Here is a 27151-nt window from a genome sequence, read left to right on the forward strand (position 1 = left end):
ACTGTCCCAGTTCAGCTCTGACCACCTGCTCCGGGAGGGGGGCTCTACCTGGCAGGCAAGGAGGAATGAGAGCCCGAAGCAGGCTCCTGGAGGCAGCCTGGGTCCCCCCTTGCAGCGGGGCGTGGACACTCCCAGGCTGGCCACGGCCTTGTACAGGAGGCACCATAGAGCTGGGGGCTCCCCTTCAAGCCACAGACTGTTAACTCTTCCAATCAGGGGTGGCCTGTGGGCCATTATGGCCAAAGCCCTGGCATTGTGCAAACCTCGCACAGTGAGCAGAGAAACCCTCTGGCCCCTGGCTCGCAGCCCTCTTGCCCTGCCCTGAGGCCCAGAAACCTTGTATCCCTGTCCTAGGCTCTGCGCAGCAGGCTTGCCCACTGCACCTCAGGGCTGCAGGACCTGAGGGGGAAGGGGTGGGGCAAGACGTGCGTTTGGGGCGTACGTGGGGTTCTGTGTCCCGGCAGTAGGCCCATGCTGGTCCTGGCTGCTGGCGTTTGCTGCACGCGGCCGGTCTGGTCCCTGCCCACGGGGCCTCTGCATCCACAAAGCTTTGATTTTTGCCTTCTACTTTTTGTTTGTGAATAATTGCAACATACAAGGAAGGAAGAGAAGTAAGATCAAGATCGCTGGGGAGGTGGGGGCTCCCATACCTTGTTTCATCACAGGAAGTTGTATGTAAGTAGGGGAACAGAGCCCACGTGTTCAGACCATTTCTGTGCCTCTGTCACCTCTGCCTGAGATGCCTCAAAGTCTGCTAGCCCCTCCGGCCTTTCCTTTTTGTGCCATTCGCTTTGGGGGAAATAATGGTCTGTTAAACTTTGACCTCTGGCCTGGAACTGCCTGTGGGCAGCACAGGCTCTCACTTTGACTGATGCCCTGTCCTCTCAGGGAGCATGTCCAGAACACAGCTCCCGAGCCACGAGTTTGGAAGGGCAAAGCCACGTGGTTCAGCTGCAGGCGGTCTGGGTCCCCAGGTGACGGACCCACCAGAGAAGCCTGGGTGCCAGGCCAGAGTGGGGGTGGCCCCAGCCCGTAGAGCAGGAAGAGGCACCAGGGTGCTGTGTGGGGAGCTTTCTGTTCCCCAGGAAGTCTGAGGGCACATCTGCACCTGAGCTCCCCCTGCCACGCCCCCAGACAGAGCCCCGTCCAAGCCACTGCCCCGCCACCTGGCCGGCAGGCCCCAGGGCCAGGCCGAGCTTGGGCTTCCTCACCTGCACAGAGCAGGGTGCGACCTTGCAAGGAGGGGCTCAGGTTAGGCTTCCGCACCCCCTTCGTTAATTCGGTCCACGTTTATGAAGCTTCTTCCACGTGCTGGACGCCACGCGCCGTTCAGGGGCCCCCTGGGGCCCAGGAGTAGACGAGGGAAGACCGAAGAGCGAGCCCGAAGCGGGGGCCGGGAACGAGGCACCCCTCCCCAGCGGGTGTCCAAGCCCCGCCCCTCCCAGCGTCGGAGGGGCCGATAGGCTGCGGGCCGGGGGCTGGTCTCCGGGGCGGGGCGCCGGGACCAGACCTCGTCCCGAGCGCGGAGCCGCTTCCCGCCGGCGCCGCGTCCCTGGACCGCAGACTTGGGACCCCGAGCGCGCCCTCTGTTTTTGCCCGGGACCCCCGAGCGCGCCCCCTGTCCTTGCCCCAGACCCCCGGGTACGCCCCCCGAGCGCGCCCCGGCCATGCGCGTCCTGGGGCTCCAGCTGCTCGCGCTGTGTCTGCAAGGTGAGTGCCGGGGCGAGGGGCGGCCGTCCCGGGCGCGGGCCGGTCCCCTGGCCTTCCGCACCCCGCCGAGCTCTGGGTCAGTCTCAGCGGTCGGGCGCGCCGAGGGGAGCCCTCACCGGGAAGGCCCAGGGCGGCAGACGGAAACTTCAAAAAGGAACTGGGGGAGAAGCCGCCTGGGGCGTCTCCCCAGCGCCGGTCCCGCCGGGGACTCCCAGGGCACCGTGGAGAACCGCGCCACTCCCCATCTGCCCCGGAGCCTTGGGACTGCGCGCTCCCACCCAGACCCCCCAGCCCGGCAGGGAAGGGAGGACGGAGGAACAGTACCTGGAGCTGAGGGTGGGCACGGGAGGAGGGCGGGAGGGGGCAGTCTAGCCACTTGGGGACCCATGGCCGGTGGGGTGAGCTGCTGGCCTCCCGCGCTCCCCGCTGGCCTGGGGAGCTTTCTGGGCTGGGTTCGGTGGTGTCCCAGCCCCAGGCTGGAGGGGCCCACTTCTCCGGTAGGTGGGGCCTCTCTCTCCTGGTGTTTTGCAAGATAATGTCGTGGAGACACATCCAGTGACGCTTGGAGAGAGACGGAGAAGACTTGGAGGGCAGCTGTCGTGGGCATTCTGTCCCTGGGCCTCACCCCCACTCCCAGGGCTGTTTGCTGTTGGATACCTGGGAGCTTCTGGGTTTGGGCTGGGTGGACTGCCTGCAGGCAGGAGGGCAGACCTACCCCCCACCCAGGGCCAGTGTGCCCCCTCAGATCCAAGGAAGGGGGGGACGTCTAGGTCAGCCCTAGGCCCTGGGGGAGGAGCTGTTGGGGGAGCCTTGTGGGCCCCGCCCAGGGCAGGGGAACCCCGTATCTGAATCCCTGGTGCTCACACTCTCCGGTGACTCTGTCGGAGGAGAAGGTGCAGGCCCATCACCAGCCTGCCGACCCCCTTCTCGCCCACAGTGGCCGCCCCCAGCACCCTGCTGCCCCACGTGGAGCAGTATGAGGTGGTGTGGCCCCAGCGCCTGTCAGCATCCCGTGCCCGCCGAGCTCTGCCCTCCCACCTGGTAAGTCTCGGTGGGGAAGCCGGCCCGGGGGTCCCTCCTGGCTCCCCAGAGCCTGTTCTGTGTGCCCAGCAGTGGGGTGCCCAGCAGTGGGGAGGGGCCGGCTTGTGGGGCTGACGGGGCTGTCTCTGCCTGCACTTCCTCCATCCCCAGGCCTCACCTCCCTGCATCCTGCCGCACCCCTGCCCTCGGGTGGGTGGGGTGAGGTGAGAGGCTTCTGCTGAGGGAGGACCTTGGGGCTGCTCAGGCTGCCACTCAGGAGCCCTGCGGGCCCAGGGCACATCCTGGTTTCACTCGCTGGCTAGATAAGTCAGATCCCTTTCAGGCCAGAGGGGATGGCTCACCAGGGGCGTGTCACCATAGGCGTTTGTGGTGTAGCCGTTTGTGGTGACGCACCTTTGTGGGATTCCCCAAGCAAGGCCGCCTGGGGGCATTCCTGAAATCCCGGCGGGACAGCCCTGTCCTGACCTCAGTATCTGGGGAAGGCTTTCTACCGCCCTGGGCCCTCACGCAGTCCTGTCCCAAGAGGTCAGGAGGCTGGGGGAACGCCCCGGGGGTGCTCAGTCCCGTGCCCTGCCCCATCTCCTCTGCTACCTTGGATCTAAGGGCTGCTACTCAGAGCCATGTTTTCCCCTCCCCCGGGGGAAGGGGATCTTAGCCATTACTTGTGTGGACAGATGGGGAAACTGAGGTCTAGAGCTCCAGCTTGTCCACCAGCCTCAGCTTCCTAATCCTAGCCCGACGCTGAACGACCCCCCCCCCCCCCCGCCGCCAGGTCCTCTGAGGGACTTCCCGGCCTTGGGTGCATCCCCAGCCCAGCCGAGCTCCATCACACCCAGCTTGGAGGTGGGTGGACCCTGGGGCAGGGCCTCTCACCCTGGACCCCTCCCTTTCCCCTGGCTCAGGACCTGTACCCGGAGAGTGTGAGCTTCGTCCTTGGGACCCAAGGGCACAACTTCACCCTGCACTTGAGGAAGAACAGGTGAGTGGAGGCCCGGCCTGCTGCGCCCGGCATACCCATGCCCTTGGCGTCCAGCTGCCTGGCCCGGCCGCTCCACCAGGCCAGAAGCTGCTTCTGTGGGGGCAGGCGGGGCCCCAGGCACCACAGTGGCTCTCTTCCAGGGACCTGGTGGGCTCGGGCTACACGGAGACCTACAAGGCTGCCAACGGCTCCCAGGTGGTAGAGCAGCAACAAAGGCAGGTACGGGCCTGGGCAGCCCTCCGCAAGGCCGGCAGTGGGCGGGGGGGGGGGGGGGGCGCTGCGGGCCACTCACGCCTCCTCCCTCCTGCAGGGTCACTGCTTCTACCAGGGCCACGTGGAGGGGCACCACCATTCCGCCGCCAGCCTCAGCACCTGTGCTGGCCTCAGGTGGGTGCTGCAGACCTGGGGAGTGGGTGTCAGCTGTCCCCCGCATGCTCCAGAGGTAAACTGAGGCCAAGAAGACAGGGGCTAGGCCTGGAGACCTTCCTGCACATGGGCGTCTGGCTGTTAGAAGTCACAGGTTCCCTGAGCTATGGGGCTCCGCTCGGGCCCTGGAGGCCGTCCCCAGTATACCGTCCACCTGGGGGCCATCTGTCCCCGTGCAGATGGAGCTTTGTCCTCACCAGAAGGACCCTCACCCCGTCCTTCAAGGCTTCGTCCCTCCCCAGACGCCGTGTGGGAACGTGATAATTCAGAACCACCTGGCTTACCTCTGCCCTCAGGGGCTTTTTCCGGGCCGGCTCGGATGTCCACCTGATCGAGCCCCTGGACGGGGGTGGCGAAGAGGGGCAGCACGCACTGTACCGGGCGCAGCACCTGCAGCAGAAGGCCGGGACCTGTGGGGTCAGCAACACCAGCTTGGAGAAGGCCTTGGGGCCTCGGATCTCAGCAGCCTTCAGGCCCCGGGTGAGGGGGGGACCAGCTTCCTCACCCCCTGTCCACTGGGACTGCGTCCCCCAGGCTCCCGGTGTGCTTGGCTGAGTGAGGGTTCTACCCGCCGACCCCAGTCAGGGTGGCCCGGGCATCTCCGAGGGGTCCCCACGGCCGATGGCCCTAGCTCTGCCAGTGACTGGTGCAGAGGTCGCTCCTCAGCCTGAGCTGGAGCCTCGTGGATGGCACTGCCAGTCCTGAGCAGGGGGCTGGGGGCCAGGTCCAGGACCCCGTGAGAGGGTCAGTGTGTGAAAACTGGGCCCGGGCCTGGAGGACTGTGGCTGGCGCAGCTGACCAGCTTCTTGTGCCCCCAGAACTGGCCAGTGGCCCGAGACACCCGCTACGTGGAGCTGTATGTGGTCACGGACAGCGCAGAGGTAGTGTGGGGCAGGGCGTGGGGGCAGGGCGTGGGGCCGGCCGACGGGCTGCGTGCATCTGAGGGCCTGCTGTCCTCCAGTTCCGGCGGCTGGGGAGCAGGGCAGCTGTTCGTAGCCGGGTGATGGAGGTGGTGAACCACGTGGACAAGGTGGGTAGAAACCCTGGTTGTCGAGGGGGCGGGGCCCTCAGGGGGACCCGCAGCCAGCAGGGAGCTGGGCTCTGCGCCTGCGGCCCTCCCTGTCCCCGAGCCTGACCTGGGGCTTTCCGGCCCTCCCAGCTTTATCAGGAGCTCAATTTTCGTGTGGTCCTGGTGGGCCTGGAGATGTGGAACCAAGAGGACCAGATTCACGTGAGCTCGAACCCCGACACCACACTGGACAACTTCCTCCGGTGGCGGACACAGAACTTGGTGGGACGACACCAGCACGACAACGCGCAGCTTATCACGTATGTGGGCGGTGGGCGCAGAGCCGGGGCCTGGGAGGCCTGTGTGGGGACGAGGGGCACGCGGGAGGGAGGCAGATTTCGAGGCGTCCGCATTCGCGCACTGCTCTTGTTTGCAGCGGGGTTGAGTTCACCGGGACCACCGTGGGACTGGCCAAGGTGTCGGCCATGTGCTCCCAGGACTCTGGGGCTGTGAACCAGGTTTGCTGGCCTCCGGGTGGGGAGCCCTGAGGACCCAGGTCCACATGCTTGTCCCTGAGCTGTCCCTACGGGCTGGAATACCGGGGCGGGTGCCTGCCCTGGAGGGTGCATTGATGCTCTCAGAAGTGCTGTTGGCAGCGGGGGTGGGCAGGGGTGCGGCATCAGGCAGCGCAGCCTCTCCCTGTAGGACCACAACCTAAAGAACCCCATCGGTGTCGCGTCCACCATGGCCCACGAGATGGGCCACAACCTGGGCATGGACCATGACGAGAACATTCAGGGTTGCTACTGCCCCGTGCCACGGGAGGGCGGCGGCTGCATCATGGCGGCCAGCATCGGGTGAGGCCAGGGGCTGCTTGCGGGGGCGGGGTGTCCTGGGTGCCCCCCCACCCCCTGACAGAGGCCCCACCCTGCACCCCCAGCGCCCAGTTCCCCAAAATGTTCAGCCAGTGCAGCCGCGCTGACCTGGAGATGTTCGTGGAGAAGCCTCGGACAGCCTGCCTGGCCAACGCCCCCGACCCCGGCCGGCTGGTGGGCGACCCTGTGTGCGGGAACCGGTTTGTGGAGCGTGGGGAGCAGTGTGACTGCGGCCCGCCCCAGGTACTGGCCAGATGCCCTCTGCCCTCTGCCCGCATGGACGCCCGCTCGTGACCCCCCCAGCTGCCCCGTGTGCGGCCACCACACAGAACACACTCTGAGCCCCGTCACCACCCGGAGGGGCTCCTGGGGAGGGGGCGCAGGTCTGCCCTGGAGCCCACTCCCACCTCTGCCCTGCAGGCCTGTCGGGACCCTTGCTGCAACGCAACCACTTGCCAGCTGGCAGCGGGGGCCCAGTGCGCCCAGGGCTCTTGCTGCCATGACTGCAGGGTGAGTGCTGTGCCCCGGGCCAGTGGGTGTTAAGGGGCCCCGAGGAGATGGCTGGCAGCACACATGAGCTCTGCTCTGCTGGGCAGGTGACCCCTGCCGGTGAGCTGTGCCGTCCCCCAAAGGATGCGTGTGACCTTGAGGAGTACTGTGATGGCCAGCAGCCAGCGTGCCCGGAGGACGTCTTCCAGGAGAACGGCACACCCTGCCCGGGGGGCTACTGCTACAACGGGGTCTGCCCCACGCTGGCCCAGAAGTGCCGGGACTTGTGGGGGCTAGGTGAGGCACGTGCACTCCAGCCGTGTGCCCACAGGCCTGCAGGGGGCTGCGGGGCCCAAGCTGGAGGACTGACCTCCTCCTGGCCCCCACAGGTTCACAGGTTGCCGTGGAAACATGCTACACCTACAACATCTTACCGGGCTGCCAGGGCAGGCTCACCCATGGTGCCAGCAGGTGAGTGGTCATCCGTGGCCTGACTCGCCCGGGTCCAGGGCCACAGGATGTCCCTGGAAGTGGGGATGCCCAAGAAGGTCTTTTGTACAAAGGAATCTGGGGACTGAGTCAGAGGGTTCTCCAGGGGGTCCACCCTGCCTTCCAGGACCCACAGGCCTGAGCATCTGCCCTCATGGGAGGGAGGGTGTGTCGCTGTTGCTGGGCCTGGGGTCGGTGCCCATCAGCAGACCCTACAGCGTGTCTGAGGGCTCTGGGCCTCGTTTCCTGCAGCTCCGCGAGTCGTCCTAAGGGGCGTCAGCATGGACCAGGCCAGAGACCCAGCAGAGCTGGCTGGATGGCTTGTTCCTCTGTCCACAGGGTCAACAAGTGTGGCATCCTGTACTGTGAGGGCGGACAGAAGCCCCCAGAGCGGAGTTCCTGCTCCCTCACCTCCCCCGCGGGCACTTGCCAGGCTCTCGTCCTGGAGGGAGGTGCGGGATATGAGCCGGTGCCGGAAGGCGCCAAGTGTGGTGAGGAGAAGGTGAGCACCCAAGCCGCCATCTGGCGCGGGGCACGTCAGCTGCTGCCGCTAGCAGGGGCTCTGGAGGGCTGTGGCCCAGACGTGCAGCGGTCAGGCTGCTGGACCCCCAGGTCCTAGACACACGTGCCACGTAGGCGAGCCCGTGTGGTCCAAGGGCTCTGCGCGCGGACTGCTCTGTGTTCTCAGTAGAGGCGAAGCGGGAGCACGGGAGGTGCTCTAGGAGGCAGTCCTCAGCTCACGGGGTGCCCTGTTCTGTGAGTCCACAACCCCCGGACCTGGGTGAGGCCAGTCCTTCGGCCCTGGTGGCAGCTGTGGGCCGGCCGGCCCGCAGAGGGGGTGCAGGCCAGGCCAGCCTGGATGTGGTGGCCCCGGCCTGCCTCCCCCAGAGCTTGCCGTGCAGGCTCGGGTCAGCTTCAGCTGATGGTAGAAGTGGGGACGGAGGGCTCCAGGCAGTGGTCTAGAATGTCTGCCTCAGGGGACCCCCACCGCCCTCCAGATTTGCTGGAAAGGACTCTGCCAGCTCCTGCAAGTTTACAGATCCAGGAACTGCTCCGCCCAGTGCAACAGCCGTGGGGTACGTGAGCCCATGGGACATTGCGCCGCCGCTCTCTGGGGCTGAAGGGGACCGGTAGGCTGTGCTGAAGAAGCGCCCGGGCACAGCAGGGGCCGAGCCAGCCCTCTGGGGACGCGGCCAGAGGCTGGTGGGCATCTGGGCGTCCCACATGAACACTGAGGCCCGGGGCAGCCTTGCTGGTGGGCGCGTGGGCTGGTGCTGGTCAGGCTTGAAATGATCTACTCTGAAATGGGGACGGGTGCGACAGCTCTCGGTGACCTGTGTCATGATGCGGGGACAGTCAGCCCCTGAAAGCTCAAAACACCAGGGGCTGGGGCGCTCCCCTCACGAGCCCCTGTCTCTGGGAGGTTTGGGGGTGTGTCTCACGGACACAGGAAGCTGCCCCGAGACTAGGCCTGACGTGCTCACCTTGCTGTCAGCACGTTTGCCGTAGCCCTTGCTTGTGGCAGCCCCACGCGGAGGAGCCGGGCTCGTGGGTGAGCCGGGCCTGTCCTCAACCGGGAGGGGCACAGCAGAGCCCCTCTCAGGCCTGAGGCCCGGCCTGGAGGCTCAGCAGCCGGTGGTGGCCGCGCGGGCGCTGGGAGGTGGCAGATGGAGTGTGTGGCGGCCTGGTCCTCACGCCCACTCACCCCCAGGTGTGCAACCACAAGGGAGAGTGCCACTGCCACCCAGGCTGGGCGCCGCCCCACTGCGCAGAGCCGCTGCCCCATACGCGCACAGGTAGGCCTGGCCTCCCTGGGGCCTTCACACCTGTATGGCCTGACGGGGTCCAGTGCGGGTCCCGTCCTTCCTCAGACCACCTGGGCAGGGCTGAGAAGGACACCATGTGCCCCGAGTCCCTCGGGACAGTGCGAAAGATTGAGGTTTGCAGTCCTCGACCCCAGGCTTTCTGACCCCACGGGTGTAAGGCAGAGCCCAGCATCCTGTGTGGCCACCTCAACCCCACAATAGGCCCCACAGGCCTCTGCCTGTCCTAGAGAGAGGGCACGGTAGCGGTGACAGGGTGCCAGCCCCTTTGCTGGGTCCTCGGCCCCCTTCTGAGCGTAGGAGTCTGAGGACCCCTCACTCCCACAAATGTCTTCCTCTGCAGTGGCCACTGTGCACGCAGCCGTCCATAGCACCACGGCCTCCAGGGCCTGGCCAGACCTTGCTCATGTCACTGTGGGCCAGGGGCCAGTCGCCACCAAGCCCTCCAACCTGTCATCTGAGAGCCTGCAGCGCTGGTGTAATGTACTGGGTGTCAGTGCTGAGGGTCCTCAGATGGGCCCTGGGCTCCCGGTTCTCTGCCTGAGAAAACTGTCCCCTCCTTGGCCCCAGGGCCCTCCCAGGCCTCGCTACCCTATTGACACCTGGCCTCATTGCACCCCCACAGGGTCCAGGAGCCCCCTGGTGGGCGTGCTGGTGTCCGTGGTGGTGTCCATGGTGCTGCTGGTGGCTCTCCTGGCAGGCGTGGTCGCCTTTTGGAAGGCCCGGAGCCGTGTCTGTTCGAGGTGAGCCTGCTTTGGGGTTGCAAAACGTCATCACGTGCAAGGAGCACTTCCCATGCTCACACAGTTGGGAAATGCCCTGCTGCTGTTGGAGGAAGAGGAGAGACAGCCCTTCACATAGGCGGCCTCGGGGCCTCTGCCTCTCAAGGCAGGGGGTGGGGGGGGCAGGTGACAAGCGGGGCTGACAGGTGGTGGTGATAAACCCAGAGAGAGCCCCTCCATCCCCACCCTAATCAGTGCCAGAGCACCTGGGATGATACGGGCTCTGCCTGTGGTGGGCAGCTGCACTTGGAGCTGCCAGGGGACCTCACCCCATCGTGCCGGTTGCAGGACACACCCAGGAGCCCCTGAGTCCCTGGGCCAGGCCCCGAGGCCAGGACACACTGACCAGTCTTGCTTTCTCCGCAGGAGCGCAGCACCCAAGACTGCCAAGGGGCTCTCCAACCCCCTGTTTCACGAGGGGCATGGTATGCCAGCCAAGGGTGGGGCTCCGTCCCCCACCACCCACCCCAGCCAGCCCACCACGCCCACAACCTGCACGGCGACCCCTAAGCAGCCACCGCCTGCTGTAAGCACTGCATCCTGCCATCCCCGGGCCATCCCTGATCCCTTCTAACGGGGCTTAGAGCTGCCCCACGGAGGCAGAGGCAGGCTTTAGGGTGGCCAGTCTGCCAACCTACAGGAGCCACTGACAGACTGGAGCTTGCACTGAACCTGAGGCTCTCGGCCTCTGCAGGCTCTGTCGGAAGGTGTTAAGGCCAAGATGCCCTCTGTTGCTGCCCCGCACCTCCCGGCCCCTGCACAGCAAAGCTGAGGGAAGAGAGGGTGGGAGTCGCATCTGGGCTCAGGCCTTGGGGGGGCAATGGGATGGGGCAGAGCCCTGCATGCACACATTTTATTCTTCTTCCTCTGGGAGGGGTGGGAACCTTGGGTTCTGAGCTGGGGGCGCATCTCCAAAGCCCCTGGAGGCAGCTTCCCGGTGAGACCCAGGCTCTCCACCTTGTTACCTGCAGCCTCCAGCCACCATGTCCAAACCACCCTTCACCGTTCCTGTGTACACCCGGCCGCCCCCAGACCAGGTGAGCAGCAGTGGGGCCCAGCAGCCAGGCCATCTGGGGGCACCAAGTGGGTCCTAGGCGGGGAGTGCAGGGGCTGGGGGCCGGATTTGGTGAGCCGGGGACCCCAGGGCAGCAGCTGCCACACTCAGAAGGCTGATGGCCCAGCCCGGAGAGGACATTTACTAAACCCAGGGGGCGCAGGGGCCTGACTGCTGTTCCTCCTTCCCACCAGCTCAGACCTGCTCCTCCTGCCAAGCCCCTCCCTGAGCTGAAGCCCAAGCAGGTGAGAAGCCTCTGCCACTCAGGAGAACCCCCCAGCTGCACCCATGCTCTTCCAGGCCCCTCCATGGCCAGACCCTGTGGTGTCCTCGGCTTCCTTTTGGAGCTCAAATCTGGAGATGCTTCGAGAGATGCATGGTTTATCCCCAGGGTCTGCGTCCATCTGGAGGCCCTGCCAGCAGCAACCATTATGTGGTGTTTGCTTCATGAAGATTCTCTCTTTCCTTTTTAACTTTTTGAACTAATTTTAGATTTACAGTAGAGCCGCAGAAATAGCCTTAGGAGGGGTTTTGACAGGAAAAATGGGGTCAAAGGAGCAGAAAGGGGTCTAGCCAAGGAGTGGTGAAAGCCAGCCAAGGCTACGATAAGGGTGCTGCACACACCACGGGCCTTCCCTTCCTCCACCCCAGATCCTGGGGGCACCTGCCCGCACCCCCCCCCCCCGGAAAGCTGAAATGCAATCAGATGCAAAGTGTAGTGGTTAATTCTTGGCTTTTGAACTTCCAAAGACCCGCATTAGGGCCATTTAAGAGCTTTTCTTGGGAAATGCTGGGGTAGGGTGAGGTGGGGTGGGGCTGTTGAGGGAGTGGGGGAGGTGCTGAGATATATAGATGGTGGCTTATGGGCCCAGGAGGGGGTTCTGCCACGTTTGGGTTTGAATCTGGCCCAGTTGGGGGCATTTGTTTGTCGACAAGAGAAGCCTGTAAGGTGGTGGACCTGGGGAACTTTGCTAGAAGATGCTGGGGAAGACGGGGCCCCGTTCCATGATGTCCGACTGTGTCCTCCAGGGTATGAGGCCGACCTTCCCACCCCCGATGCCACCGGTCAAGCCTGGGGCTGGAGGGGCCAACCCTGGACCCACGCAGGTGAGCCTCTCTCTGCCAGGGCGCTGGGCAGCAGGGCGCGAGACTCTCCGGCTGGCTGGCTGGCTGGGGCGCTGCCCGGAGGGGGACACGGTCACTGTCCACCAGCCTTGTTTCAACAGCCACTTGACCCTCTGGCGGGACTTTTCAGTGAGCCGCTCCTGCGGGCCGTGAATCTTTCCCTCCTGTTGGTACAAGGGAGACGGTCGAAGGTTACGGGGGTTAGCGGCTGCGGCGTCGCCGGCCGTGGGAGCGGCGATGACCGCCGTCGCGAGAGGGGTGACCTGCGTCTAAGAACTGCGGGGGCGAGTGTGATCATTTGTGCTCCTGGTAGCAGATGCCTCAGCGTCCGTTCGTTTCTTCCTTCGAGGGCGCCGTGGGTCCGAAGGCTGCTCTGAAGCCCCCCGTGCAGAGGCGGTGACGCCGGGCTGCGGACGCCGGGCCTGAGCGGGGAGGGGCCCGGCCCTGCCCCCCGCCCCTGCCCCGGCCCCCCGCGGCCGGCCGAGAAGTGCCAACGGAAGAGCCGGGGCCGCGGCCCCCGGTGCCGCACCCCGAGGGGCACCTGCGGCAGCTGCTCTGGGAGCCCCGCCCACCCCCGGGGTCCCGCAGCGGGGCCGAAGCTGCAATGAAGAGTGTATTTTCTGATTAAGTTATTATCCAGTTCTAAATAATCGCAGTTGTTTACGAAATCGATGTTACACTGTGCGTTGAACAATGTGGAATACAATTTATAACACGTTAAGATCTCGAGGCTTAAAGCGTACGCGGGAAACGGACCACGCCAGAAACCTAGCTTTTCTCCCGGACTCTGGTATGATCCCTCCCCCACCGGAAGTCAGCCCCAGGGCAGGGAGACGACGGCCCCGAGAGGCGGTCCCGCCGCCCCGCCCCTTCCGGTCCCCAGGGCTCTCCGGGCTCCGTCTCCCGGCAACGGCCCCAACAGCGTGGCCCGCTGCCCCGCCCCTTCCGGTCCCCAGGACCCTCCAGGCGCCGTTTCCTGGCAACGGCCCCAACAGCCGGTCCAGCCGCCATGCTGGGCGCAGCCGGCCGAAGGGCGCAGTCCTCGCCGCCCCTGCCGTCCGGCGCCCTCCGCGGCCTCTGCGCCTGGCTGGACGGACTCCCGCTCAGCCGCCCCAAGCGCCATCTGGCGCGGGACTTCAGCGACGGCGGTGAGGGCGGGCCGGCGGGGAGACGTCGGGGACTGCCGGGGCTGGGGTCCTTGGCGGGCAGGCCGAGGGCTCGGGGGTGCCCGGCCGGGGAGGGTGGAGGCCGCAGGGCCGGCTGTCCGCAGGCAGGAGCTCGCTCTTGGCTGAAGAATGCCCCAGCGGTCAGACCGAAGTCCCAGCCGCGCAGGCCCCCTGCAGGTGCAGGACGCTCCGGAGCAGGGGCGTGAGTGGCGCTCTGGAAGGAGTCTGTAGGACGCGAGAAGCGAGGCCGAGCGGCCGGCCCCTGGAGGAGGAGCCACGTGGTGGACGGGGGCTCCTGCTGAGTCCAGCTGCATTTGGGGGGCATTCCCCTCCCCCAGCATTTCCTGGGGAGGAGAGGGCAGCCTCAGGGTTCCTCCCGCAGCTCCTCCGACCCCAGGCTGGCCCTCCCAGCCCTCTCCGTGGGGGCACGCACACGCTGCTGGGGGTCCTGCAGCCTGGCCCCTGTGGCCACTCCCCCAGGACTTGGACCGTCCCTGGTTCTCCTGCCTCGTCTCTGCCCTCCTCCACCTTAGGGACCCTGGAAAACTGACATGTAACGAAAGGAGAGCTTCTAAGCTCATCAGGCCAGGCTGACCTTGCACCCCCGGCCCCTCCAGTGATGCTGGCAGAGATTGTGAAGCACTTCTACCCCCGGCTTGTGGACCTGCACAACTATGTCCCCACCTGCAACACAGACCAGAAGCTCAGCAACTGGAGTGTTCTCAACAGGCAGGCCTCCTTGCTCTCTGAGGGCAGCCTTTCCCCTACCCCTCCTGGTTTCTGGGGCACGTCTCAGGCTGTGTCCCTGACAGCTTTGCTAGTGTCTCAGTCTCACCGTAAGCCACCAAGAGGACAGCACAGTCAGGTTGAGACCCACTCGCCAGGGCGTCAGTCCTGCCCTCTGACTGTGTTCAACCCATGCTGCCTGCACCTCTCACTGACTCAGCAGTGATTCTGGGTTGCAGGCCCCTGCCTTCATGGGGTTGACAGTCTAGTGGGAAGACAGATACATGAGATGTAACCAGCGTCAGTCGTGATGGGTGACAGGACGGAAAAGGACCCTGAGGAAGTGACAGAATGAGGTGTGGGTGACCTAGGGCTGCAGTGGAGGCTGCAGTGGGGAGCAGGGTGCAGGGTCCCTGCTCTCCTGAAGGTGGACGGGGAGGGGAGCTCAAGCTGCCTGGGGCCCCTGGAGGCCATGGTCAGGACCTGGCTCCAAGCCTGGGGAATAGAAGGGACTGCGGGGTTGAGACCTGGGCAGGTTCTGGTAGGACTCGTTTCAGAGAGCTGTGAGGGAAAGGGGACTAGGGAGGAGGTGGAGGCGGGGGAGGCCGCTGCTTAACCCCAAGGGTGGGGGGGTGAGGGCTCTAGGGGTGGTGAGAAGTCTGATTCCGAGCACTTTGGAGTGGAGCCAGCAGGACTTTGCCGGAAGTGAGTTCTCCCGCTGAGGCCCAGGCTGGGACGGCCCCGGCCTGAAGGCGCAGGGCACTGACTGCTCTGGCCCCGGATGGGACAGCTGGGAACAGGATGGTTGCGGGGCTTCTGTGGGTGAAAGGGCAAGAAGGCACACAAGTCCCAGACTCTCTCCTCCAAGGAAAGCCAGACCCGCCTCCTGGCCCCACAAAGTGCACTGCTCTGAGGACTGCACCCCCTCTTCCTTTGCAGGAAGGTCTTTCACAAGCTGCGTTTGTGGGTCTCAGAGACAGAAATTCAAAAGGTGGTGGCTAACACGCCCGGGGCCATCGAGCCCATCTTGCTTGCACTGAGGGAAAAGGTGAAGGATGGTGCTGTCCAGCAAGCCCCGCCCCCCACAGCCGTAAGTGTTGGGCCGTTGTACGGCCTTTGACCTGCGCTTGTCATGCTAGGATGTGGCCTGGTTATCTGCCAGTGATAGTGACACATGGTGATGAAGGCCCTGCACACCCACGACCCTGGGGTGCAGACTGTAGTGAAACCCTAGCCCTTGGCCCTTTCCCAGCATGACCTTCCAGCCCCGGGGCAGTGAAAACTCCCTGTGCCCAGGCCAGGCCAGCCCCAGCCATGCTCTCTCCTCTCCAGTTCCCCCCACCCCCATCCATGCTTAGAAACACAGGGAGGGATGTTGGCAACATGAATGATGAGCGGTCCCCCATGGCTGGCCCTCACTGTACAACCTTTGAAACCTTTGCAGGACCCAGGACCCTCCAGTGCTGATGCTAACAGCCCACAGGCACAGCTCACCACCCCTGCACACACCGGTAGTACCCAAATCTCCAGATTGGGGAACTGAGGCCCGTCAGAGCCCACTCGGGCCTCCCATGAAGGGCAGTGTCAGATGAGGCTTGTGGCTCTCTTGAGTTCACACCTCCAGGAGGGCAGGTCCTTGCTCTGAGAGGAGGGTCAGGGGAGTCCTGGCTCCAAGGCCACCCAGGCTGCAGCTTCCCGAGTGGGAGCCCACGGCCCCGTCTGCAGTCTATATGGGGGCCATTCAGAGGCATCTGGGGCTGTACTGTGGGATGACATTAGGCTAGACAGCGCCTGCGTGGTGTCTCTGTGGGCTCCATGCCCCCCCCCCCCCGGGTCAGCCTCTTCTCTGAGCTCCTGCATCTGCTTATCTCACAGGCCTGCAAGGCCCCACAGTGCCCTCCGGTGTGAAGACCCTTCCAAGTCAGAGGACTCCAGAGAGGACAGGCCACTGTGTGTACATAGGGTGGGCCCCTGTCTCCTGACCTCAGCTGTTCCACCTTCACCCCACCCCCACCAGCCTTCTGGGTCAAAGGCTGGGTGTTTGCTTTTCAGTCAGGACCCAGCCGATGGGTCCCTGGAGCACCTGGATTCCGGGCTGCAACAGTTACTGGAGGAAAAGGAGCAGGCCCTGGTCGTGCTGCAGGAGATGGTCAAGGTACAGTGACCTGGGTGCCCCTCAATGCCCAGACACCCCCCAGGAAGCGGAGGGGCTGCCTTCCTTTCTAGGAAGCTGGGACCCGTTGTGGGTATGGCAGTAGGTGGGGTAGACAAAGTGCCTGACCAGGGGGAACCTACAGTTAGTTTGACTATTTAGAAAACAACTGTGGAACGTTCCAAACATACCCAGAAGCAGAGAGAAGAGTATGGTGGACCTCCACCCCCATGACTCACCACCACCCTGCCTTGGCAGTTACCAAACCCCAGGGCCCAAAGGGACTACAGACAGTCCCAATTGCCACCACTCAGAGGTGCTAGATCACAGGCCCGAGGGCTGGGGGCCGAGTCAGGGAGCAGAAAACACTCCCCCAAGGCACATGCCTGGTTCTGCAGGTGCACGGCTGTTCCTCTGCTCCTTCACTAAGGGTCTCCAGCATTTCTGGGTTCAAGACGTGCTCAAGTCCCTTGCTGACATAGGGAGTGGCCACCCCCACGTCCCCCCCACCCCCACCCTGTGGGAGCACAGGCTGCGGGTTTGGACCTGAGACAGTGCAGGGAGGGTGGGGGTGTGTAGGCCACACCAGTCGGGTCTCAGCGTCAAAGGAGCCATCAGGAATTGTGAAAACAGCACGGTTCCCTAGCAGATACCCAAATCTTGATGAGCTGTTGTCTTGAGGAAACAGGAAAGTGATATCATCGTGTGGTTGGGATTTGCTGAAGGCAGCAGAGAGGAAGTGATAAGCAGCAACGGGGCTGAGGTCACTGTCATGCCCACGCCTGTGGCACCAGTCCATGTGCCTGCAGAGCGCGTCATAACTGTTCTACTCACCAAACCCGGAGGGGAACACCGCTCCACCTGTTATTTGAAACGGCGGGGCAGTCGACTGCTGCTGCCGTGATTGTTGCCAGTGGCGGGTCTCCACGGAGAGAAGATAGACTCCAGGGGAACATGGGGGAATTCCTTGGTTTCGCCTGTTGGTGGAGCCACAGCTGTGGGTCTGGGCGGGAGGCTCTCAGCCGGAGGAGGAAGTCCATCGCAGTGGACGGCGCTAGTCCGCGTGTGGCCTCCGGTCTTCACAGCTTGTGACTGGGGAGTGGGCCTGGGGGCGTGTGGCCACGATGTAGGGGGTGTGGACGGCAGCATGAGGTGGGGGTGTGCCGGTTCACGCTGCCCTGCGCTGTCCAGGGTTTGTGGAGGGGATTGGTCTGCGGAGAGGCCGACTCCCTGCCCCGAGCAGCTGGAGCTGTCTGCCGGTGGCTAGAGTGTGGGCTGTCACACCACTGACTTCACCTCTGTGTTTGGGGGCAGGCAAGCTTTTTCTCGCCTGCTGGGGTGTGCCTGGGTCTGTGCTGCTGGTAAGGGAGGGTTTGCGAGGTGGCTCAGGAGCGCTGCGGCCAGCCGCACCCATGGCCGGACAGCCTGGGGTGTGGAGCCTGGCCGTTCCTCGTGCGCTGACATCAGCGTGGGAATGGTTTCTTGGCCGGTAACTTTTAGAAGTAAACGGTGCGTGTGCTGCCCAAACGCAATGCCTGCATCCAGTCAACCGTCAAGTCTGCAAGCATGCCCCCCAAACCTGCCAGGGGCCGGGCGAGGCTCTTCCAGCAGGCAGGGCTGTAGAGGGCGAGGGCCAGGGGCCTCCATGAGGTCTTGGCAGCCCTGGCCAGCCAGGAGCCAGGAATGCATCAGAAGGGGTGAGGGAGGAAAGCCAGCACCTCCTATAACCACCCCCCTTCCTCTCATGTCCTGCCTCCCTGACTCCATTCCTGCTGCCCAGAACCCCCAACTGCATGGTCCCCCTGGCTGCATTGAGCTCATTTCTGACAGCCTTTCCCTCAGGGCCCCACTTGAGGGCTTTTGGTCTAAGCACCGGCGCTGCGGCCCTCGCGGTGGGGCCAGCTGCACGGTCAGGCGGGGCTGACGCTGCCTGGCCCCCAGTAGGTGGACAGGGTGCTGCCTTCCAGACATGTGTGTTCTCCTGAAGATTTTGCAGATGAAAGTGGTCAGGCTGGAGCGCCTGCTGAAGCTAAAGGAGCAGCAGATTGGAGAGCTGACAAGAACCGGGACAAGTCCCAGTGACCGAGAGTGGCCGCGGAGAAAGTCTCCTCTGAGAGGCCCAGGACCCACCCCTCCCAAGGCCACTAGACCTTGAACTCGAGCCTACAGGAGCACCCCCAGACTGGGCGTTCCGCACGTGGCTGTGAAGTGTGCGGCAGTCTTAGCGTGGGACGCTGGCATACGAAGTGCTGTGGGGTGTCGCTGTCGGTGTGTGGGTGTTCACGGTGTGGAGGCCAGGGCTTCCAGCCCACCCCGGACACCAGTCCGGATGCGAAGACTGGTCTCGTTCCCCTGAGCTGTGCTGTCGTCATTGTGTGTGTGAACAGAAAGTTCCTGTCTGTGGTGGTGTGTTGACAGTGGTGGTTAGGGCTGCGGGGCCAGCTGCGTCCTCCGTCAGCCAGACTGACGTCCTGTGGAGGGTTCTGTGGAAGCTGCACCTGGCGAGCGTGTCCCTGGGGTCGCTCCACCTCGTGCAGGAAGGGTGCCCGTGGGGATCGGGAGGGGTGGCCTGCGCCCTCCACTCTGCTCCAGAGAGGTTGGACCTGGCCTTGCTGTGGCCTCACTGTGCGCTAGGCCCTACTCAGTCCACGTGGAGCCCCGTCCCTGGGTTGGGGACTTCAGGGCAGGACGTTGGTGTGGCCCGGATGCCCCTGGACACTGTGGTTGGCCTGTATCCTCCTGCTGGGAGGACACCCTGGAGGTTTGGTTCTGCCCCCCCCCCCCACCTCATTGCCCACCCCCACCTCCTGGGGCCTGAGGCTGGCCCCCTGCAGGGACTCAGAGCCACAAACCGTCTCCAGGGTTCCAGAGCCTTCCCCAGCCCTGAGTCAGACAGTCCATATCCTCCCTGAGTCAGACCCTGTCTCTAGGCCCTCGAAGCATGCATGCGTCAGGGCTTTGGGGCTCGGAGGGTGGGTCCAGGGCCCACGGGAGACAACTGGGGCTAAGCCGCTTGGAAACACGACCCAGCCAGGAGGCACATGGAGACTCATCGGTCAGGTGGCTGGCTGTCTTGGCCAGCAGCCAGGGCACCAAGGTGGATGAAGGGTGGGGGCGTGGCATTCAGGAGGGCATTCAGTCTGGAAGAGCACTCAGCTGCCTTCCCGGTGGGTCTGGGAGGGGTGGTCTCGGAGGTCTACACAGCCTGGCCCTGAAGAGCAAGGAGCCACAGGGTTTGTGGGGGTCGAGGCCCCACTAGTTGTGGACATTGGGGTTACAAATGGCACATGCTTGTTCCTGGTGTCAGGAGCCAGAAAATCTGCCTGGAAATGGGGTCTCTCTCGGAGCCCAGAGCTCAGGGCGGCATCTTGGCCGCTGCGGCAGGGGCGGGAAATGCCTGGGGAAGGGCCTGGCCCGAAGCCTGAGTCAGGACAGATCCCGGGGGCTTTAGACCCCAGCCCTGGCTGCCCGCCCAGCCCCTGCAGGAGCCAGGGTGAGGTGGGGGCATCCTGTATTCTGTTGCTTCCGTGGTACAGCACGGGGCTGCCGGCCTGCTCTGGGGCCCAGACCTGTACAGACACAGGTGCACTCGTGAGACTGGTTGGTCCCTTACTGAAACAGGAGGCTGCTGTGCGGGCGTGTGTGTGCACAGTCATGCCTGTGTGCTCCCCAGTAGAGGTGGCTCTGAGGGCTGGGTGTTGGGGTAGAGACAAGGATGGAGCTTGGGGAATGTGGCCCCAGGTGATGGTGCTTGGAGGCAGGGGCCACTTCCAAGTGCAGGCCCAGCTTGCTGACCTACAGTTAGGCCCATGGGCAACCTCTTTGGGGATGGGGGATGGGGAGGGCTGGGGGGACAGGCAGGGAGCTGACCAGGGGCCAGGGGGCACAAGGCAGGGAGAGGGGGTGTGAGCCCCACCCTGGCTGAAGGAACAGCTTGGTTTTGTGCCCCCAGCACAGGCTGAGATGAGGAATAGCCCATGGTGGGTGTCGGGTTCTGAGGGGGCAGGGCACATCAGACCCTATTTCTGGAGGGCCTGATTCAAGGGCGTGAGAGGCTCCCCTCTGATCTGCCCAGCTCCTGAAGGGACAGCCCCCTTACCCCTGCCCTGGACAGCAGACATGGTAGACAGGTAAACGGGCAGTGGGTTCTGAGTTCTTGGCTGTGGGCAGAGCTGACTCAGGCCAGGTCCCACTGGACAGTGGTGGGGGAGGGTGCCAAACCACACCCTGTAGGAGGTAGGACCCCGGGCTGGCACTCGCCCCTCCAGGCTCTGTATGGGAAGCCCCTCCCCAGCAAAGACCCCCAAACTGAAACCCCAATGACCGTTCCTTTGGGGGCTCCCTCTGGCCCAGCGGCACCCATGACCTTGGGTGGCCATGATGTCACAGGACTTCCTGCTGCCAGGTGTCCCCTCTGCAGGGCCGGGGACTGATAGCCAAGCCTGGGGGCTAGCCAGGGTACTCCACATGGGACCGTAGGTCAGGAGGTGGGGTGGGGTTGGAACCCCCTGCGGAGAGCAGACCACTTGTGTCCCCTCAAGCCCTCCCCAGTGTGCTTGCATCTTGGGGTGCCACTTGGAAGAGGCTGGCTGGGGTGCAGGTGCTGGAGGGGATGGTGTGTGCCACAGGCTGCAGAGTTGGGGGTACCCTCGGGGCCTGTACAAAGCTATTGATAAGTGAACCATGGGGCACTGCTGCGGGTCCCCCCCAACCCCATTCTGTTTACCTGGGCACCTAGGGCAACCTCATGGTCAGGCCAGCACAATTTCAGGCTCAAGAGCTTCTGGATCCTTCTCTGGGGAGGTAGGATCCCAGCACAGTGCCACGAACCAGAGGGTCATCAGCCCAGGTCTGGGGTTCCTACCCCAGGCCACAAGGTGTTCTCCCGGGCTCTCAGGACTCTGGTGCTCCTGGAACCTGGGGTGCCCACCTCGGGGGGCTCCTACAGATGGTTAGCAAGTTGGAAGGCATGTTGCTATGGATACCCGGGGTGTGGGCTCAGGCCTGGGTCTCCAGCCCCCCCAGGAAGCAGTTGCCTCTGCGGTGTGCTCATGGTTGCTCAAGGTGATGGCATGCTGTCCTGCTGGCCAGGACTCCTTGGGGAGGACACAGTGAGTGACACCAGCCAGGTACCGTTTCCCAGGTAACCGTACAAGGGACCGAGCCTGGGGGTGAATTTAGGACAAAATCAGAAGCCAGGCCAACCCTACCGTGCAGCTGCTCTTTCTCTAGTTTGAGGTTTAACTTTGTGTTGAAGCGGAGTGTGGGCCGACAGTGGCCCACACACTGGCTGACCTCAGTCCTCAGTTCCTGCCCACGGTGGATGTGCACAAGTGCTAGAACCAAGTGAGTGCCTCCAGGAGGGAGCCAGTGGAACACCATGCGGCTTCATCCCCGGGTGCAGAGATGCAGGCAGAGCAAAGGGGACTGAAGGTGGGTCTGAGCGCAGAGACGCCCAGCGTCTTGCCCCTTGGGGTCGGACTCCTTCCTCCCACAGTAGCCAGGCTCCCGGAGGAGGCCGCAGGCGGTCCCGCTGAGCCGCTCCTCGTCGCTGGCTCTGGCGTTCCCGCACACGCGGACCTCCCTCCGCTCAGACCCTGGGTTGCCGGCCCCGGGTTCAAATCAATGCCTGGTTTCGAGTTAGCTCACTCCAGCTTTCTCCCGCTGCGAACCCTGAACCCCAGAAACAGCCGCCCGAGAAGGAGAAGTTGAGCGGGAGCAGTGCCAGCCTGCCCCTCCCCAGGCTAGACAGCGGAGGGGGGGTGGCGCAGGGGAGCCCGGCCGTTCAGTGGGCAGATCTTTCTGCATGTGTGAAATACTCATAATTTCTAAAACTTTTTAAGGAAAAACCCTAGGGTGCACAGAGGTGTCATGTGAACTGGTGACTGGAAACCCACTGCCCAGGATCATGGAGTGCCCAGGGCCTCACAGCAGGCACAGACCGCTTCTCTGGCCTGGCCCCGCCCCCGCCCAAGGTCAGCCAAAATCTGGGGTGGCTTGGGTTTGGAAAACCGGCTTCCTCATTTGTAAAATGGGGAAGTGAAGCTCCCAGCGGTCGGGGTAGGCCTGGCCTCACTCCCACTGCCCCCCTGCCACCCCTCCGGCCTGGCCCGAGAGTGGCCCCATGTGGCCAGTGCAGGCATCACACCTTGTTGACCCTCAAAAATGGGCAACGCATGGTCCAGGGTTGTAAATATTGCAGCTTTGGACTTTAATGACCAGCAGGCCTGGCATTCCCATTACCTTCCTGCAGAAAGGACTGGGAATTCCCAGCACAGCTGGAAACCTGTGAGCTCGCTGCCACCGGATCAGGAGTGGGGGGAGCGGGAGGTGGGGCGCAATCCCCCCTCCCCACTGTGGTCTGCGCTCTGTGGGGAGCCCCTGCCCACACGATGCCCTCTCTCTGGCTCATGAGTCTATGTTTTCATGGATTTTGAAACAACGGATCCAACTTTCTAACACTCTTGCACCCACTTTCCCACTCCCAGCTGTGTATCTGAGTGAGTGCACGAGTCTGCGGAAGCACTGGGCAGGTTGGAGCTGACACAGTGCTGCTGGAGACACACCTGGGGGGGGGGTGCACCCAGGCAGAGGCCACCCCAGGACTCCCGTGGGGCCCCACAAGGTCCCGATGGCTTAAGTTCTGGCAAAAAAGTCATTTCACGTGGGCGGTGGGGTGTCAGGGCAGTGGTGTGGAAGGGAGGGAGAAGGACCCTCTCTCTGCTGGTTCCAGTCCCCAGGCATTCAGATGAGAGAAGGTTAGCATATCCACCCTCGTGGGACAGGCCCTCCAGTGGCAGAGGGAGGGAACCCCAGGCAGGATAGGGAGTGGGGGTACCAGCCAGAAATGGGAGCAGGGAACGGGGAAATAAACAATAAAAACACGGGCATTGTAGAGTGGGTGGCCAGGGAAGAAGAAATGAAGAAAATGAGGTTGATGGTTCAGGCACTGAAGCAGCAGGTACAAAGGCCCTGGGGTAGAGAACCAGGGGTGAGAGAGCTTTTGTTGTCTGGTCTTCAGGCTAGTGGGTCAAGGCTTGGGGATACTTTACCCTGAGAAATGTGGGAGCCATTGGCAGATGCTGGACAAACAAGTGGCTCAACGTTCTGTCAGGGTCCTTGTGACTCCAGTAGGTTGGGGCCTGGGGGCCCGGAGACCCCCCAGGCAAGCCCAGTGGACGAGGCCTGAGGAAGGAGCAGCAAAGGTTTGAGAAGTCCTGCCCTTTGGCAGGTTTGGCTGCGAAGGAAACGTGCACACAAATGTCCTCAGCATCCCTGATGAAACACATCCAGAATTCCAAAACACAGGGAAGGGAGGCTCTACGAGAGGCTGTAGCGTAAAGCCGTTCCCAGGCAGAATGAAAACCCCGAGGTGCAGGGCTCGCTTGGCGTTCAGACATTGCACGAGCTGCTCAGGTTGTATTTCTGAGCTGGGAAAGCTTGGGCGCTTAGCTTCGTATTTCGCCGATCTTTTGCAGGGTTAAATATTTTGTAACTTTTTTTTTCTTAAAGAGAGACAGAGCGAGCACAAGTAGGGGGAGGAACAGAGGGAGAGGGAGAAGCCGACATGGGACTCGATCCCAGGACCCTGAGATCATGACCGAGCTGAAGGCAGACACCACCATCTGAGCCACCAGGTGCCCGGATTTTGTAACTCAACATTTTTAAGGGAGAAAACCCTCAAGGATGCACAGAAGGTGTGAAAATGTGAGCTGATGATTGGAAATGCAGCTGAACATCCTGCTTTTGTAAATCTTAGTTTAGAAATTTATTTAAAATAAGAAATTTAGATGCAAGCTTTCACTGCGTGACCAGGAGTGAAACCACAGATGAGTACTTAGGAGAAGACCTTGCCAGGCCTCCGGGACGCGGACCGCTGCTCCGCGGGGGTGCCTGCAGACCGCCCGGGCCTGGGAATACCCCACCGCGGGTGCCCAGGGAAGCGTGGCTGCTGCCGCAGAGACGGGTGGCGCACACGCTTCGCCCCAGGAGGTGAGGTGGTGCCTGGGAGCGACACCGGGCAGGAAACCAGAGTGGTGACCGGCGATGGCCTCTGGGCAGCACATAGACCTCTCTTTTCCGTGTTGCTCTCGATTTCTATAGTAGCAATATTGTTCTATAATCAGGAAAAAGTGGAAGATGACGGTTCTTCCCAGCTTGCCTGGGAGACGCAGAGTCGTGCTGCTGCCTCCCTCCGGTGTCCTCAGAGACTCTGCAAAGGACACCGGACGCTCAAAGATCCGCCGACAAAGTGCTCAGGCGTGGGCTTGCTGCCTCCGGGCCCCGCCCCACCAGGAAACACAGAAGCTCGGCCAGGAGGTGGTCGACGGGGATCCCGCAGGGTGGACCTGCCCCAGGGGAGGGGGCACCCCACGTCTAGACCCTTCTGACCCCCCCCACGCCCTCCTGGATCTTCTCACAGGCTCTTTGTCTCCTCCCTCCCCCCACAGACTGAAATAAAGTGATACGTGCCCTCCGTGCCCCTGACTCCATCCCTCAGGTTGGCCCAGTGGTTGTCCAGGCAGAGGGCAGGTTCAGAGGTCAAAGAGGGTGGACGGGGCGTGGGGGGCAGCAGGGCCGTGATAGAGGCTGTGGCACCCTTGGACACCCTCATGGTGGCAGTCTCCTGGATGTGCTGGACCCACCCCTAGCTGCCCGACCCTGGTTGGCACGGTGCCAGCTTGCCCCACCCTGCCCCCTGCGTGCAGCCCATGCTGGGCAGCTGGCTGGTGGGTGTTGAGCCCTCTCTGGGCTCCCAGAGGAAAGCCCACCCTTCCTGGCTGGGCCCCAGGAGAGACCAAGCAGGGCCCCTCTCGTTCCTCAGCTGGTCTCTCCTGAAAGACCACCACCATGCCTGCCTCCCACTCCCAGGGCCCACGTGGGGCCAGCCTCTCAGGAAGGGCTCACCCTCCCCACACCCTGTCCCAAACTTTCTGAGTCTCCGTTACCCCTCTGCCCAGTGTTCCGATTGGCCCCAGACCCAGGGGAGCTCACATATACTCACATGTACACTCCGGGTACACACACGATGTGCACACACATGTACGCGCACACTCAGTCCCCCAGGGCGCCTTCCTTTGCTCGCACTGTCCGCGGGCTGCTGCCCTGTCTGGACCGGTCCTCTTCTCCATGACCCAGAGCTGCATGGAGCAGCAGGTCACGGAGCTCCTCCCTGGGTGGTCTGCAGCTCTGTAGCCAGGAGAGGTTGGCCCCAGCTCAGCCCCTTCCCAAGACCCTGGGTCCACTCAGCCTTCCCAGCCCTCACCCAGAACAGGGGGCGCCCTACAGCCCCCAACAACCCAGCCAGGCAGTTCTCTGTTTACGAAGAGAGTGGGGAGGGGCCCTCCTAGGGAGCACCCGGTGCTGGCACACTTGTTTCTAACCCTGACTGGCCCTTGTCCCTGGATGCTAGGCTCACCTTGCTGCTCTGGGCCTCGGTTTACCCCTCAGCAAACTGAGGCTGAGGACCAGGGCCCCACAGGCCCAGCCAGAGCTGATGCAGGCAGGGGCTGGGCAGTCTTGCCCACCCCTGCAGCACTCCCTATTCCTAACTGACACCCCAGACTTCTGCCAAGGGGCCTGCAGTACCTGTGGGGACCCCAAACTGGAGCCTGAAGAAGACCTCTCTCTGTGAGTCAGCTGGCCCAGGACCCAAGGAGACCATGAGGGAATGGCAGTGGCCATTATGTGGGGAAGACAGAAGGTGACAGACCCCTCCCCAAACTGGGGGCAAAGCCCCCTTCTCCGTGGGAAAGACACCCCTGGCTGCCAGGTCGTGGATGGTAGTGACTGAGCTGGGGTCAAGGTGGATAGCTGGGGACCTGGGCCGAGCCTGGTGTCTAGACCCAAGGGGAGTGGGTGGGAGGGGTTGGGCCAAGCGTGTGTGGGCATGTGTATGAGTGAGCAGACATGAGCATGAGTGTGTGGTGAGTGTGTGCCCACACGTACTTGCGTGAATGTGTGTGCATGTCTGTGGGACAAGCCCAGAGGCCCAGGCTTGGGCTAGGTGCTCAGAGGGCCTCCCAAGGGCTGGGGCTGCCTGGTCAGCAGTCCCAACAAAGGGCCACAGTTCTTCCATGGGTGGGGGGTCCTGGAAAGGCCAAGGGTGCCCTGGGAGGGGCTGTGTGCACAGCGGCCTTGGAGGGCAGAGGAAAGTTCCCATGGCCGGGCCAGTGTTCTGATACGGCATGGGAGAGGAGAAAGAAAATATCAAGAAGCCACGATTATCTCCCCCGGAGAGGGAGTCACAGGACACAGCCTTGAAACCCTGACGCAGAGAGGCAGGGGCCTCCCAAGCCATGCTTAACCCTTTGCCTCCCCCTCCTGCCCCTTCCCCTGGGCCCATCCATCCTCCTTCAGACCCTTGCGTGCACGGCCCGACCAGGAGCACTGGTCCCGGGGACCCAGCACCCTCCCGTGGCAACCCATGGGTGCCCAGGGCCACAGGCCCCTGAAACTGAGGTCACACTGGCCGTCCTGCCCTTCTGCTCGGGGAACCCCCAGGAGCACGGGGATCTCTGTCCGGGCGCCTCTCCCAGCGCAGTGTTGAGGGTGGAGGGCCAGACTCATTTCCTGTTAGCCCACCTCCTTGAGACCTCGTTCTGGCCATAGACAAGGGTGTCGGGACCCCAGGTTTAGCAAATCAAAATTCAGGATAATCAGCTCAATTCCAAGCCAGATCGATGAGTAGTTTTTGTTGTGACCGCATCCTCTGCACTGCTCCCCACTCCTCTGTGAAATGATGTCCTCGCTCGAGTCTGTTGAGGGGCCAAGGCTCTCGTTCCTCTGGGTAATACCTGGGGGTGGGAATGCCACGCCACGGGCACATGACCTTTAACCTCATGCCTCCGAAGGGGTTGGCCATTTTCAGCACCTCCTTTGACAGGTGGGGAAACTGAGGCCAGGAGAGGCAGCCCACGCTGTGCTGCCGTGGTGAGCCATAATCCAGGCCTCAGATCTTCCACTGCAGAGGGGCGGCCCACCCTGCCTGAACAGGGCTGGAAAGTGACAGTGGAGACTAACCCAGGAACTGCAGTGAATCCCCAAAAGCGCAGGGCAGGCTGGGGTGTGGGCAGACTGGGGGTGCGGGCAGACTGGGGGTGCGGGCAGATTGGGGTGCTGGGCAGGCCAGGGTGAGGGCAGGCCGGGGTGTGGGCAGGCCGGGGTGCGGGCAGGCTGGGATGCTGGGCAGGCTGGGGATGCAGGCAGGCTGGGGTGTGGGCAGTCCAGGGTGCAGACAGTTTGGGGTGGAGGCAGGCTGGGGGTGAGGGCAGGTTGGAGGTGTGGGCTGGTGAGACTGAAGCCT

At 63.4% G+C, this 27151-nt stretch overlaps 2 protein-coding genes across 3 annotated transcripts; both read left to right on the forward strand.

Annotated features, from left to right (window-relative positions):
• The first annotated feature begins 1524 nt into the window (after positions 1-1524).
• Positions 1525-12249, forward strand: ADAM8 (ADAM metallopeptidase domain 8). 2 transcript variants are annotated; one of them, XM_057308701.1, is made up of 24 exons: positions 1525-1710; positions 2648-2751; positions 3654-3730; positions 3871-3949; positions 4041-4117; positions 4453-4636; positions 4975-5037; positions 5118-5186; positions 5316-5485; positions 5602-5683; positions 5871-6022; positions 6106-6283; positions 6461-6550; positions 6637-6826; positions 6919-7000; positions 7358-7520; positions 8017-8094; positions 8730-8814; positions 9467-9584; positions 9990-10149; positions 10595-10660; positions 10872-10922; positions 11707-11784; positions 12152-12249. In XM_057308701.1, the coding sequence occupies exons 1-24, from the start codon at positions 1668-1670 to the stop codon at positions 12200-12202; spliced, it is 2490 nt and encodes an 829-aa protein (XP_057164684.1). In that variant the 5' UTR covers positions 1525-1667; the 3' UTR covers positions 12203-12249. The 2 variants fall into 2 exon arrangements, with proteins under 2 accessions (XP_057164684.1, XP_057164683.1); XM_057308700.1 differs by lacking the exon at positions 12152-12249 and having other exon boundaries at positions 11707-12040.
• A 617-nt stretch (positions 12250-12866) lies between these two features.
• LOC113252091 (sperm flagellar protein 1-like) lies at positions 12867-17924 on the forward strand. Its single transcript, XM_026494480.4, has 7 exons — positions 12867-12950; positions 13502-13697; positions 14634-14784; positions 15139-15205; positions 15570-15657; positions 15747-15849; positions 16535-17924. The coding sequence occupies exons 2-7, from the start codon at positions 13588-13590 to the stop codon at positions 16748-16750; spliced, it is 735 nt and encodes a 244-aa protein (XP_026350265.2). The 5' UTR covers positions 12867-12950; positions 13502-13587; the 3' UTR covers positions 16751-17924.
• The last annotated feature ends 9227 nt before the right edge of the window (positions 17925-27151 follow it).

The sequence above is a fragment of the Ursus arctos genome, unplaced genomic scaffold (genome assembly GCF_023065955.2).
Source record: "Ursus arctos isolate Adak ecotype North America unplaced genomic scaffold, UrsArc2.0 scaffold_7, whole genome shotgun sequence".
Lineage (NCBI taxonomy): Eukaryota > Metazoa > Chordata > Mammalia > Carnivora > Ursidae > Ursus > Ursus arctos.

Excerpts from the sequence above, each read along its gene's own strand:
- LOC113252091 (XM_026494480.4), top strand. The coding sequence starts at position 13,588 with ATGCTGGCAGAGATTGTGAAGCACTTCTACCCCCGGCTTGTGGACCTG. Across the intron at positions 14,785-15,138 it reads AAGCCCCGCCCCCCACAGCC|GACCCAGGACCCTCCAGTGC; the intron begins GTAAGTGTTGGG and ends AAACCTTTGCAG. Across the intron at positions 15,658-15,746 it reads GGCCACTGTGTGTACATAGG|TCAGGACCCAGCCGATGGGT; the intron begins GTGGGCCCCTGT and ends TTTGCTTTTCAG.
- ADAM8 (XM_057308700.1), top strand. The coding sequence starts at position 1,668 with ATGCGCGTCCTGGGGCTCCAGCTGCTCGCGCTGTGTCTGCAAG. Across the intron at positions 2,752-3,653 it reads GAGCTCTGCCCTCCCACCTG|GACCTGTACCCGGAGAGTGT; the intron begins GTAAGTCTCGGT and ends CCCCTGGCTCAG. Across the intron at positions 10,923-11,706 it reads CTGAGCTGAAGCCCAAGCAG|GGTATGAGGCCGACCTTCCC; the intron begins GTGAGAAGCCTC and ends TGTGTCCTCCAG.